This window comes from Girardinichthys multiradiatus, chromosome 21 (assembly GCF_021462225.1).
Source record: "Girardinichthys multiradiatus isolate DD_20200921_A chromosome 21, DD_fGirMul_XY1, whole genome shotgun sequence".
NCBI lineage: Eukaryota > Metazoa > Chordata > Actinopteri > Cyprinodontiformes > Goodeidae > Girardinichthys > Girardinichthys multiradiatus.
This window is the reverse complement of record NC_061813.1, coordinates 9,765,663-9,778,704: the sequence shown is the minus strand read 5'-3', so window position 1 is coordinate 9,778,704 and position 13,042 is coordinate 9,765,663. Positions and strand designations below refer to the sequence as shown.

The window sequence follows — 13,042 nt, the reverse complement described above, 5'->3', positions numbered from 1 at the left end:
TTGTTTCTACCAAAGCAACTCAAGGGCATTTTTTTCTCCTCTATTTTGTTACATTTTCCTTTCTTTATTTTGTTTCTATATTACAAATAACACTAAAATGCTATTAATGCACATAACAGATGTACAAAAAAACTACATGGGTATTTATATTTATATTTTGCTGTTTTATACTTCATCTTATAAAAATATACTTAAAGAAATACTTTTTTAGCGTGAACTAATTGGTTCTACTTTGCACTTTTTAAATATGAATATTAATCTGACTTAATGCAGATGATTACACTCTTTAGTGAATTTCACCCACCTGTGCCAAGTTTCCCAAAATTAATATATTTAACACTATAATAGAGATAAAATGACTGGTTCTGCAAAATATGTACATTTTCAAAAACTGATCATTTGAACAGATCTTTTTTTGCAAGTGATCCTGAAGATTCGGTTCCCTTCAAAGAGCCATTAGTCCCATCACTTGGGTCTAAACTCTTTTTATTGTTTAAAATGAATAAAATCATAACTTGAACTAGATGTGAATCACCTGATATACAGTAAACACAACATCGTGGTTTACATGGTTATTGATATTAATAGAATCATTGCAGCTTTTCTCATTTTTATTAAAGCAAAACCTTCCAGTCTGTGGTGAATAACTCTGAACTGAGTGAACCTGTGTGTCTAAACAGAGAGTGTGAACACAAACAGAATATTTTCAACCCTCAGTGTTTGTCTGCAGGACCGAGCCAAACCAGGAGTCAGAGAGGAAACAGGCTCTCAAATATGAGCTTAAGTGGATGATCTAAAAAGAAAACAAACAATGATTTTAGTATTGAGACAATATTTATTTACTTTATTTTTATTTTTTCAGTCTTCTTGTTGCAGAATTTCAGGCATACCATATATAGAAGCTGGTTGCCTACATGTTCCAGGGCAGATTTGCTCTACATAAACAATATCTGGAGATGGTTTCCTAATAGCTTGATTGACTTCATTAAATCATCTGAGACAATATTGAACTCAGATGTAGATCAGAATAGTTGAAAGGGCCTTTTAATATCTAAACTTTGTCAGCTTTTATTTTTAACCTTTAGTTTTTTGGTCTTTTAGAACCAGTACTGTGGTGTTCTGTGTTTAAAGCAGTGAATCAGACAATCATGATATGAACTCTCTTTATTTTACACACTGAAACCACACTGACTGATATGTAACAGAAACAAGGAGACATCTTCAGCCTCCATACTGTGGCATCCTTTCTGCTTTCAACCATCATTTCCATTCATGACGTCAGACCCAGAGAACATCTTTCTAATGATCAGTAAAATCACTGATTTCCTCTGATTCTGACATGTTTGACTCTCTGTCTGCCAGCAGAACCAGTGCATGCTGAGCTCTGTCTTTCAGATTGTTGTGCACAAAGTTAAAGCAGATGGAACCTCTTTGTCTCCACAGTTTTTTTGGTATCCGTTTAATTGGGTCAGAATGTGAATCAATCACTAAAGTTCCCCCTGAGAGAGGAGAGGTAGCTGCTCTTCTACAGTAATAATATAAATCATTCTTGAGGCTGTTGTTGTTAGATAAGTGAATTTATGAGCTTTCCTCCTTCTGCAGGTATTTTATTTGGAATGAGAAGTTAAGCTGTCTGAATTAGGAGGTACTGAAAATGTGAACTAGGCTGCTGGAGTTAATGTGGAGATCTGTATGCGACAGAGTTAACTTAGCGTATGATTCAATGTTTGTGAATCTGACTGACTTTGTACAGAAAATAAAGAAAGAAGATGGATTAAAGATGGAGTAAAAACATAGAAGAAAAAGCAGGATAAAGGAGGGTCTTAATATATCTAACCCAGGTCTCATTACAGACTAATTGCTGTTTGTTAAAGCAGAGATTAAATGAAATAATCTTCCAGACTGGGTCTTTTCTAAAGGAAAACAAATCTGCAGTATGCTCAGCAGCACCTGCTCTGTTTTAGATGTTCTGTGACTAAAACTTAATCCAGCATAATAAACACAGGCTGCTCTCCATGCTATTTCTCCACTGCATGAGCTCAGGCGCTGATTGAACTTCATGGAAACCTGCTGGATGACACAGAAACATACTGCAGCTTGCATCAGTTCACAGTGTGTCCAACACACCATTAAAGCTCAAATGAAACACAAACAGAAGGATTGTGTGAGGAATAAGAGTGATGATGAGAAGGTGCACAGACTCAGACTCCTGTTCCTGTTTCTGGTTTGGATGGAGCTGCAATGAGTCTCTGTTGTAATTGTTTCTCTCACAGATTCTCATCTTCCAAGGAGTTCTCTTGTTTTTCCAGGCTCTGTTAAATCCAGTTCAGTGCGGCTCATGGCTGTGTGGTTAAAGCAGGAAAATATGAAGGTGACTCTGGTCATTGTAGCAGGGAGCTGCTAGATATGTGTGACCAAATCTCAGAGTTGTAAAATATTCCCAGAAACCAGCCTGTCCTTTCCCACAATCCTCTGTGTTTTAGGCAAACAGAAAAAAGGTAAAACCTTTTAAACTTGGGTGATTTAGGGGTGAAACATGCTTTAAAATCTGACATTTAACTGTCTTCCTTATGGCACACGTGTTGTACTCAGAGTCACAGTTTACCTGCTCAGCTTCTTTTAATCTGATGGTAATAAGATCATTCAGTGATTCTACATGATTGTTTGAGTTATTGTTAGAAAAATGCATCAGACAGACAGCTGAAGTAAAACCTGCAGTTATGGCTGAAAGGAAATAGAAATGGCTTCTAACTGTTATTAGTTTGATCTTCAGCAGCAACAGTCATTGCTGTTTTCTTTCCTTCCTGACATTGTTTTAAACTCTGTGCCTCAGAGAAGAAACGAATAAAATCAGATTGATTTGAACTCTGACCTGATACATGAGGTGTTCGAACTGTAAGAAGGTCGACTTACATTTTACCATCACTATAACTACTGCTGAAACCATAACAGAGTCAGTGTCTAAACATCATGTCCTGATCAAACTTTCTGAGTCTCTCATTATGCTGATTTCCCACAACTAAGAATGACTGCATGCAACTAAAAACTGGAGACATAATGATCGCTACATGAGAATGAATCAGACCTAATCTAAAGGAGTCTCAGCAAACAAACCCTGATACCTCTGAGAACATTTCCATATAACTGCTTGGGGCTCTTCTACACACAAACCTGCAATTGTGGCTTTGGAATAATGTGTTTCATATGTATTTAAAGGGGTTGAGTCCTTGGTGCCACTGCTTTCATAAGAGGGGACGGACTCTTGTCAAATATAGAAGTATTATGAGATTTATGGCCATAAACCTTCTGGAGAAACCCAATGTCAAAGTCCACATGAGTTAAAACACTTCTTGGTTGTTTTGGTAGCAGTTCTGCTCAGAGACACTTGGCTCCTTTTTCTGACATAGTTGAGGTGCTTTATAAAATATTTTACATGATTCCAGAGAAGCTGAATGACAACATGTGACCACAAAACATATCTTTGAGAAAGTCATCATAAACTGGAATATTTTCAGCTGCTCTGACTGGCTGATGTCCATGCTGGTTCTTTCAGGTCTGCATGTTGTCAATTAACGTAAAAACAGAAGAACAAATATAACAACGTATGAACAACACTGTACAAAAAACATTCTAGAAAATACATGAAGGCTCCTGTGAGGATGTATCTGACCCATCTTGACCTGTTTACTAGATGAAGACCTCTGAATACTGAGCTTTGCCTCAGCTCCCTGTTCTCCTCTCCTGCAGAGAGAAGCTGCTTCTACTCTCTGAAGACATTCAGATCACCAAAATAAAAGCACAGATTCAAAAGCACCCTCTTCCCTGGTGGGAGGACAAAGGACAAAGAAGGCAACATGTTGGAGTCAGAGGTGGGTTAGAGCTGCTACCCTTTCCTCCCATCATCAGGAGGTTCTGCCTGAGACCTTTATGTTGGTGCAGCTCCAGCGCTGATGCTGCCAGGCCAATCAGTGAGAGGAAAGGAGAGGAATATTGCTGCTGGGAAGTAATGACACATCGCTGTGAAAGGCATGAAGAAAGAAAAGAGACTTTCCTGCAAACAGACTAATTCAGTTTAGAGAAGATTCTGCCTGGAGACAAATCTGTTTCTCTGTTTAAATGTAGAAATGAATACAACCTTATAAGAGTTACATTAATTTTCTTTTTTAATATGAAATCTAGTATATTTCATACAACTTGCCTGAATAACAGCATCATTTACAGGAAGGAACCAAACCCTATTTTCCAAAAACTACAATTCTGATTCTGATCAATAAAACGTGTAAAAAAGGTTACTAAATGTAACTCCTACAGTTAAGAGCCTCCACCTTCAAATTGACATATATAATGAGAAGTATTTCCCTCTTTCTAAAGCCATAAAATAGCTTATGACATCACTTCCTTAACACTAAAGCTAACACTGTAGCTAAAAAAGCTTAGCCTAAAGAAACTGTTTTTAATATTTTATGTACTTTGCTCTTCTTGGTTCTCAGTTTTTAAAGTTCAATATGTGTTTAATATGTTAGCTATGCAGCTAGCAACAGGAAAGTAGCTTAGCTAATTAGCTCAGAATGAAGACTGAAAATAGAAGAAAAATACAGCCGAGAGCTCAACTTTAGGCTGTTGTTAATGAGCAGGAACATCTAAAGTTCCTCAGATCCTTACTCAGAAGAACCAAGCTAGCTCATATTAGCAGTATTTCTGTGAAGCTAACTGATTAGCTCAAGGTTCTTAAATCAGTCTATAGTTCTGGTAGGGATTGGTACTTATTACTCTGTTTATCGTTATTGGGAGAAAAATTATAAGAATTATGATTTTTCACAATAACAATGAATTTATTTCCCAATGTTTGCAAAATATAAAAATTTTCCAAAAACTGATTATTTCTAATTTTGCTGGTTGAACATTTCTTTCTACTGTTGGTTCCCTGTTACTGGTGTACTGAAGTAGACTATTTGTTAATGGGTATGTTGTATTTCTAGAGCAGTATTTGTGTTTGTGGGGTTCTGTTAATAGTTGACAGAAAAACCTGTAAGCCCAGTTCTTTCCTCCCTAATCAGTGGTTCTGAAACTTTCAGCTTCTCATAAAAACAGTGGCAGAGCCTCAGACTACTGATGGTTGAAGAAATCAAACTGGTTAATATCACACCAATAAGAGAGTGGAGGAATAGCAGCACAAACAGCAACCGTTTTCTAGTTTCAGCAATTTAGGGCTATAGTTTTAATAGATTTCAATAATTATGTTAAATACACACCATAATCAATCATTTATAGTCTTGAACTTGTGTTGTGAGGCACTGTGGGTGTGGGGTCCCCCAGTTGTGAAAACTACTGATCTGTGAACATAGTTGTGACCTCATCTGAGCAAAAGCAGCAAAGCAGAAAACTAAAAGTTTAGAAACCAGTTCAGAAGAAATGAAAGTATCTCTCTGATAAATACTTGAGAAAGTAGTGAATAAAAAACTACATATGAGTAAGACTGGGTGACTCCAGTCATAAACTTCTGATGCTCATTAAATCAGGAGCAGCGACTTTCCGAAGATCTTGGAAGTCGGCTGTGGAGACGCTGTTAGCAGCCTCACTGAAAACATGTTTATATGAATAAAAATAAAAACTCCACCCTAATAAAACACAACAGTGAAACTTTCTTATTAAAGACAAATGTGCCCAGTTCTATAAATGGCAAAACTGGTCTGCTGGACACCCTGTATGAAAGCTGGTGTTTCAAACAGCTCCAGGATGGAACATACAACAGCTAAATAAAATAACTCTGGAGAAGCTTTGTAGGAGAAAATTAGGCTGGGCAGATCAGATCTAAACACTTCAATGAAAGAAAAGAGGTCTCTACTATAAGTCAAACACTTCCATAAAAAGTATTTAAAAGGTCCTGGAAGTATCAAGAAAATATATTAATTTCTTTTAAATAAAATGACAGTTATTACCTTTCTTGAGATTGGACCCAGCAGTGTTATCATTTGGACCAAAGCCCCTATTCCATTAGAACCTAATCTTTTCAGGTCGGGTCAGTTTAACACCATTTGATTCATTTTCCATTACAGTTGAGTACCATCTTAATGGGGGCGGGATTGTTAATAGCGGTCCGAAGTGATGTTATTGGCTGTTGTCAGGCGATTTAACAGTTGGAGATATTAGTTAGTGAAATATGCTGTAACTAGTGATGCCACCCCGCAACCAATCAGTGATTGATAGCCTTCTGAAGTCGGGTTTTCAGTGCGTCTCAAAACGGTTGGTATCACATCCAAACAGGTACTAAAAAAAGGTTCCATGTAACCGTGGAAAAGCAGAAGTGAGTTGACTGATTGCGAACAGCTCTGAGTTGGTACTAGTGGAAAATGGGCACAACTGAAGCACTTTTGAAGCACAGAAATAAGTCAGAAGACATGTTTGCATGTTTCTTACTCCCTGTTTTCCCCTCAAACATAGTGTCCTGCTATCAATTCTAAACCATCAACCAAGATGAAAAACATCCATCCTTTTGATTTTCTACAGGTTCAATGTTTTAAACCCACTAAAGACGGAGTTCTGGTTGCTTCGGCTGGCAGAACCACTGGTTCTATGAAGGTCCAAGATTGCCCTGAGCCCACATCAAGAGAGACGTCCTTAACTGTCAACCTTTTATGTTTTCTCTAACCTGGAGATCACCATCCAGACAGCAGCTAAGGTCTGAATCCAACTCGTCCCAAAGGTTAAAGGTTAGTTTTAGCTTGATTCAGCTTAGTCCACCTTCCACCAATTTGTGCTGTCTTGTCTTTTTAACATTAGCCTCCCAGCATCAGACTCAGTTGACAAAAAGAGACTTAAAATGCATATTTTTAGTTGTAGCCCTTCCCTTCCCTCCTCTCCCAGTCAGTCTGGGTCTCAGGAGTGAGTCCAGCTGACTGGAACCCAGTGGGTCTCTGTCTCCAATTGCTTTAGTGCCAACTGCAGCTCGCTAAAGGCCGTGGTGAGGTCATCGTTCACTATGACCTTCTCAAACAGATGTCCGTACTGACTCTCCATCATCTCAGCAGTGTTTAACATCTCCTGAAAGTCCTCCTCCTGCAGAGTCACAGAGGAAAAAGGAAAACAGGAAGTAAAATCAACAATGATCCATTGAAAACCGGATTTTATTTCTTGTTTCTGTTATTACCCCACCACGCCATTAGTAGGCGGTATATTTTAAACACTCAACAACATGTGCATTAAAAGCAGGATAGAAAATGACCACTTTGTTTGAGAACCGTCATTAGATTCAAAAGAGTTAGCAGCACAAACAGTAAAATCTGCCATTTTTATTGTTGACATTTTCTTATGTGGGTTTGGGATTGGTCTGCATCCGTTTTGTTGGGCGTGTTAATTTCTGCTGATTGCAGAAATACCAGGGCTTCCCCATAAAGGAAGATTATGTTTTTCCTGTCTACATGAAAACAGAGATGGAAAGTTTTCATAATATCACACTCTGAAACCCGTTTTGAAATCAGTCATCTTCAGAGCAAAACACAGCTCTAATTTACAGACAGGAAAAGTGACCATTTATGTCAGTCTGTGTTCTGTGTGTGGTGGGAGATGACATCTGGTTGACCAGGCTGATTTTGGGCTGTGTGAAGTGGCTGCACAGCTCACTGAACCTATTGAAGTAGACTCTGACACAGGAAGGGTGGAGGTCTGCTGATGTGTTGGTAAAGCAGGTGTGAGGCTGCAGTGATCATCTGCTGGGACCTGTTCCTGATGGTCAGCTCCAGAGGACATTGTTCTACGTCAGCTCAGATATTAAACATAAATCTGAGATGGTTAATCTTCTTGCGAAAAAACAACAACAGTCATGTGGGCAATCATCCGAGATTCATAGAACTATAGTCTGTAACCTTTATTCTATTGCATTCCTACTAACTGCCAGAGGTTCTAAGGAATCACACACACAAAAATATGGGAAAAAAACTGAAAGGATTGCCCAGGGAGTGACATGAAGATGAGGCCAACTCAGGGAGTAACATCACATTATGCCAAAGTGTAATGCCTGAGCCACCAGGGTTACATTGAAAGATCCCATTCAGGCACAACAAGACGTGTGAGTGGGTGCAAATGTTGGGTGCTTTTCAGGAACAAAGACACATCCTGGTTATGGCACATAGTCTCACCACAAACTACCTTATGTCAACAAGAGATCACAGCGACAAACCTTCAGTGTGGATGGGGACCCCGCTTGGGTAAGTAGTGCCTGGTGGAACTTAGGAACAACAGAAACAGGGCAGTGCACAGGGTCCTAATGCCTATTACAGCATCATACCATGGCTTGGGCTCTTTCCATCTGCATGGAAGAGGCCTAGGCATAACTCAATGTACATCCAACTCCCCCGCCATACTGTGAGAAGGCAACGCCAGGCCCTGTAGCGGCCAAACCCAGAGCCAGAGGCGACTAGGGTTGGGGTGCAAGATCCAACCACCGAGCTGGACCACAGAGGCAGCTGTCAGCTTGCTCAACAGGCAAGAGGTATGCAGTTAAGGAGGGTGCGCTGCTGGGCAGGAATGCGGGCAACATCTGCAGAATCCTGCTGGCACGCCGCGGGCAAGCAGTAATTGTGGTGGCGTTCATTGTAGAGCTCAGAAATGTAACCTTCTGAGACAGAACTATGTTGCTCTTCTGCTAGTCGGTGTATGTGATTGAGCACTTTTAGTGTGTCGGCAGTGGCACGATGTAATCGTGGGCACAAAGATCAGTTCATCTTCCAAGTAATGCAATTTTAAAACCCTGGGCCTGCAGGGGAGACAGGGATGCTGCCACACACCAGGTAAACACACAGGGAGACAGAGAAAATGACCAAATGAGAGAACCCTGAACTGAAAATACCTCCCCTGAAATGCAAAGCAGAAAAATTACCAGTGGTGGGGCGCAACTGACACATGAAAATATGGCGCCTTCAAGTCGACGGATGTGAATCTGTCGCCTGGAGAAACTGCCTTAGGCACATCCCTGACGCTCAACATGTGAAAAGGGTTAGCCTTCAAAAACACGTTTAGACCTCTCAGGTCTAACATGGAGCGCTGATGTCATTGCTGCGCCCCCTTGGGCTTGGTAGGTTGAGGAGGCTGCCCTTGCTGAGGGGGAAGTGGAGCCTGAAACCTGGGCAGATCCCAATGGCCATGAGCATGCCTGGCAATGGGTTGCCAACTGGAAGTCGGAAACCGCAAGCGGATGTGAGAAGGATGCAGCAACACCCACACCAGGACGCTGCGCACGCCTCCTATGAAGGCCGGCCAATTGCTGCCTGGTACTGTTAGCCTGGGCTGAATGCTCCAGGCTAACAAGCACAGCTAAAAAGCAGCACCCAGGGTCCTTCTACAGGAGGCCAAAAGACCCAGCAACAAACAAGACTGCGAGCTGCCGAGTTGACCCAGTCGAAACCCCGAGTCTACAGAGCAGGTCATCAGTGACACTACACTGAGGATGAGGGAATCTGGCATTGGTTCTCAAACCTCATCTGGGGCCATAATTAGGGATGCTATGTTCAACTGAAGTCATACCGCCCAAACCAAAGCTGGGCACATTCTGCATACCTACCAGGGCCCTACTATCTGAGCTTGGCCATGAGAAGGCCTAAGAACAGATCCAGTAAGGATGCACCTTCACATATTCGGCAGAGGGGGAAACCATAAAGAAGGACCTTGTGGTAGGACGTCTAAAGAAAGTGCTGGCAGTGGTGGGTTGGCTCTGCAGAGCCTCCAACTGCAGCCGAGCAAGATTTTACCTCAAAGCACTCACTATAGACCCATCCTCCTCTGTTCAAGAACAGGAGAAGGAATGGGAGTTGGCAGCTGACACACTAGAATCAGCTAGAATCAGAAAGCTACTAGAAATGAGTCTCAGGTGCAGCCAAGGAAATAGCATCCTCTTCAAAAGTGAAGGCCCCTGAATCCATGCTTATCCCAGGGTCAGGATCACTGGTCAGACAACCGCTATCCCCTTCTCGGAGGGCCTCAAAGAGCACATTCATCTGGGCTAACCCAGAGGTGAGATGGGTTACCTGCCCAGATAGCCCCTCGGAGCCCTTTGAACTATTCTTGGCGGTTTTTTTGCAGGGCTCCCGTCACCTCTGGGGCTGAAAAAGTGCAGTTCTTAGGGACAAAGGCAGAATGGAACAGTTGGGGCAGGTTGCTTTTGTCAAAGCCTCCCCCAGATGATCTGGCCATAAACAAGAGGGGCAACAGATCATGCCCATCCTCCAGCTGGAGAGGGGCCAAACAGGTTCTGGAGCAAGGTGTGCCCGGCATTCTACCGCTTACACGACCCAAAACGTCAGACCACACAGAAATTTCCAATGTTGACACGGAAATTGACTAGAAAATGGATCAGCGTACCCGGTCGAGCAGAAAATACCACCAAGGTTCCACCACCAGCTAGGCTGTTCAAGGGTCAGATCAGAATTAGCTTTATTGCAGGAATTTGACTTGGGTACATTTTGCTCTCACTCGTCTGTTTTGGTGTATTTCTGATTCGTTTCTCGGTTGTCTGTTCTGCGGTTTTATGGTGGGTTTCTGCAGTAAAATCAGAGCAGGAGGAAGAATCCTCCTCATGGACCATAAAAGCTTTCAGCACTTTAGTGTCAGTGTGTTTCCACCTCAGGTATTGTCTTTTAAAAGCAGGACACACAGCGATTCCTCAGCAGGACACCTGCTGTACTGCTCCACCAAAACACACCTGCTCTCTGTACAAACCAAAAACCAAACCGGTCTTTTCCACCCAGTACTTTATTCTAAGTTTTATTTTCAGACTTTGTACCTCTCTCAGGTGCCTCTCTCATGCGTCTCAACACCACATTTATTGCTTGTTAATGAAAAAGCTGCCCTGAACTGTCTTCGTCTCAGATGATGGCGCTGCAGTCAGTCTGATCTGCAGAAAACAATGAGCCCAGTGTTTCTCAGCTTTCATTATTAAAGCAGAAACATCTCTCTTTTGGGGACAAATGCAGCTTATGGGGCACAGAATCTGAGACTACTCGTCCAACAACAGCTTTCCTTTTAAAGGACATCAGAGAAAATCTATTGAGCTTTCCATTGTTGTTAGTGTAACTGAGCATTTAGATACAGGACCTGCTGAGTTGGCTGGCTGAACTATTCCTGTCTGACCCATAGTTTTTCTGGAGAGAAACAGAGAAACTAATAAGGGGCAAATGAGCCATGCAAGCTTAATCTGTAACCCATTGTCCATCAAACCCAGATACACTTTGTTATTAAACAACTTCCTGTCACAGGAAGCATTAACCTTTCCAGAACTTTCAGGTGTTATAGCTCCTCTATTGAAAGACTTAACAAGTATGGCTTGTCAGATATCTGGAGAGAACATCTTCCATAAAAAAAAACAGAAAAACAACTATATAGTACAGCTTAAATCTGATCAATCTACAAGACAGTGTTATTTAGACAGGTGAGACCAAAGTAGAATCATCTGACAATATAGCGTGTCAGTCTGTTATTTTAGACAGCATATTAGCAAAAACACTGACCGCTAAGTGTAAAACATGGTGGTAGAGGGGTAAGGATTTGAGCTCATTTTGCAACCATGGAACCTGGGAACTTTCTAGTCAGCCATAAACTGCTTTTTATAATCTAGAGACAAAATGTGAGGCATCTGTCTGAAAGCAAGACTTGGTCCAAACAGGATCACCAAACAGAGTATGATTGCTTCAAGATCCTGCTGCTAAAAGTGCATCTACAAACTGCTGAACTATAGGGTGGTGCTACGGTTTCTTACACTAATTATTAAATAAAAATAGACTCAATGTTTTATACCATGTCTTAATGTTTTAATGCTGTTGAATGTGCCCTATTTTAAAGTTTTAAGACACGGTAAAAACGTTAGGACAATTTTTGATATTCTAATACATAAAGACAGAGAATTAGAAATGGGCGCATTTAGTTTTTACTGTAACTGTACCATCTGACAGAGATTCTGGGGCTCTTACTGTGAACGGCTTGGCAGATCCTTTATCGTCTTTGCTGGAGATGATTTTGGAGTTTTTTCTTGTTTCCCTCAGTCTTTCCATTGTTGGAGGTTTCACGAACACAACAAAGGGTTTGAACTCAGATGTCCGCAGAAGCTTTATTGTCTATGAACAAACATAAAAGCAAGAAGGACAACAGAGAATAATAAAGTTTGAGCTTGTCTTCTTATGAATTACAGTTTAACAAACAGTGTGTCCAAATCTACTGGTCAGACTGAATGAACACGCGAAGGATGACAGCAGAGGAACCACTGGGCAGTATTTATCAGAGCTTTCATCAGTCCTTGAGCCAGAGAGAACAGAAATGACATGATTTCACTCTGTCACTGATCCATGAATGAGAGAGAAGGATGGGCCCAAATTAGAGGGATGAGGGTCCCTCTCTCCTTTTACAGGACAAAGGCTGAACTCTTTAATGATGGATCATGCCTGTATGTCATCATCCACTGAAGGAAGACCAACAGGAGAGGCTGTGAGGTAACGGCTAGATGATACAAAGTCACACTAATTTCAACATGGCCGTCGGTGTCCGGTCTGAACACCAGAGCCCAGGACACATCAGCCAGAGAGGAATTCTACAAATGGAGGAAATTAGCAGGAAGGTCTGCCTGAAAATAAGCCATTCCCTCACCCACTTTGGTAACTCTGCAAACAGCCAAGAGTTTAAGGAAAGCTGCTGAAGACGATCTGATGACATCAGAGAGGCAGAAATACAGGTAGGGGGATGTTAGGATGGTGGGGGAGAACTGATTGCGGCAGAGGGGTTTGTGTCACTAACATGAGGCTGGACGTCCAATAGGCACACTTTGTTCTTGGACAGGACGGAGCGGACCGAGTCCAGACTTGTTCCGTAGTAATTCCCTTTGTATTCGCCGTACTCCACCAGCCTTAGGAGAGAGAGGGAAACAAGATTTCCATATTTATATACCACCTTTCACCGACAAAAATCACATAGTGCGTTACAATAGAAAACAATACAGAAAGACAACAAAGATTAACTACAACATAAAACCATACAACTAAAAGGACATGCAGAATAAACGTAT

The 13,042-nt window shown here is 41.4% G+C and overlaps 1 protein-coding gene across 6 annotated transcripts in view; it reads right to left on the bottom strand.

Moving 5' to 3' along the window:
* Positions 1-815: 815 nt before the first annotated feature.
* The window catches only part of mpp7a (MAGUK p55 scaffold protein 7a), a 125,482-nt gene continuing 113,255 nt past the window's right edge, over positions 816-13,042 (bottom strand). For all 6 annotated transcript variants that reach the window (XM_047349581.1, XM_047349578.1, XM_047349582.1 and 3 more), the window contains 3 exons: positions 12,775-12,883; positions 11,958-12,101; positions 816-7,056 (listed from right to left, as the gene is read on the bottom strand). In XM_047349581.1, the coding sequence (XP_047205537.1) occupies positions 6,877-7,056; positions 11,958-12,101; positions 12,775-12,883 (433 nt within the window). In that variant the 3' untranslated portion in view covers positions 816-6,876. The remainder of the gene's footprint in view (positions 7,057-11,957; positions 12,102-12,774; positions 12,884-13,042) is intronic.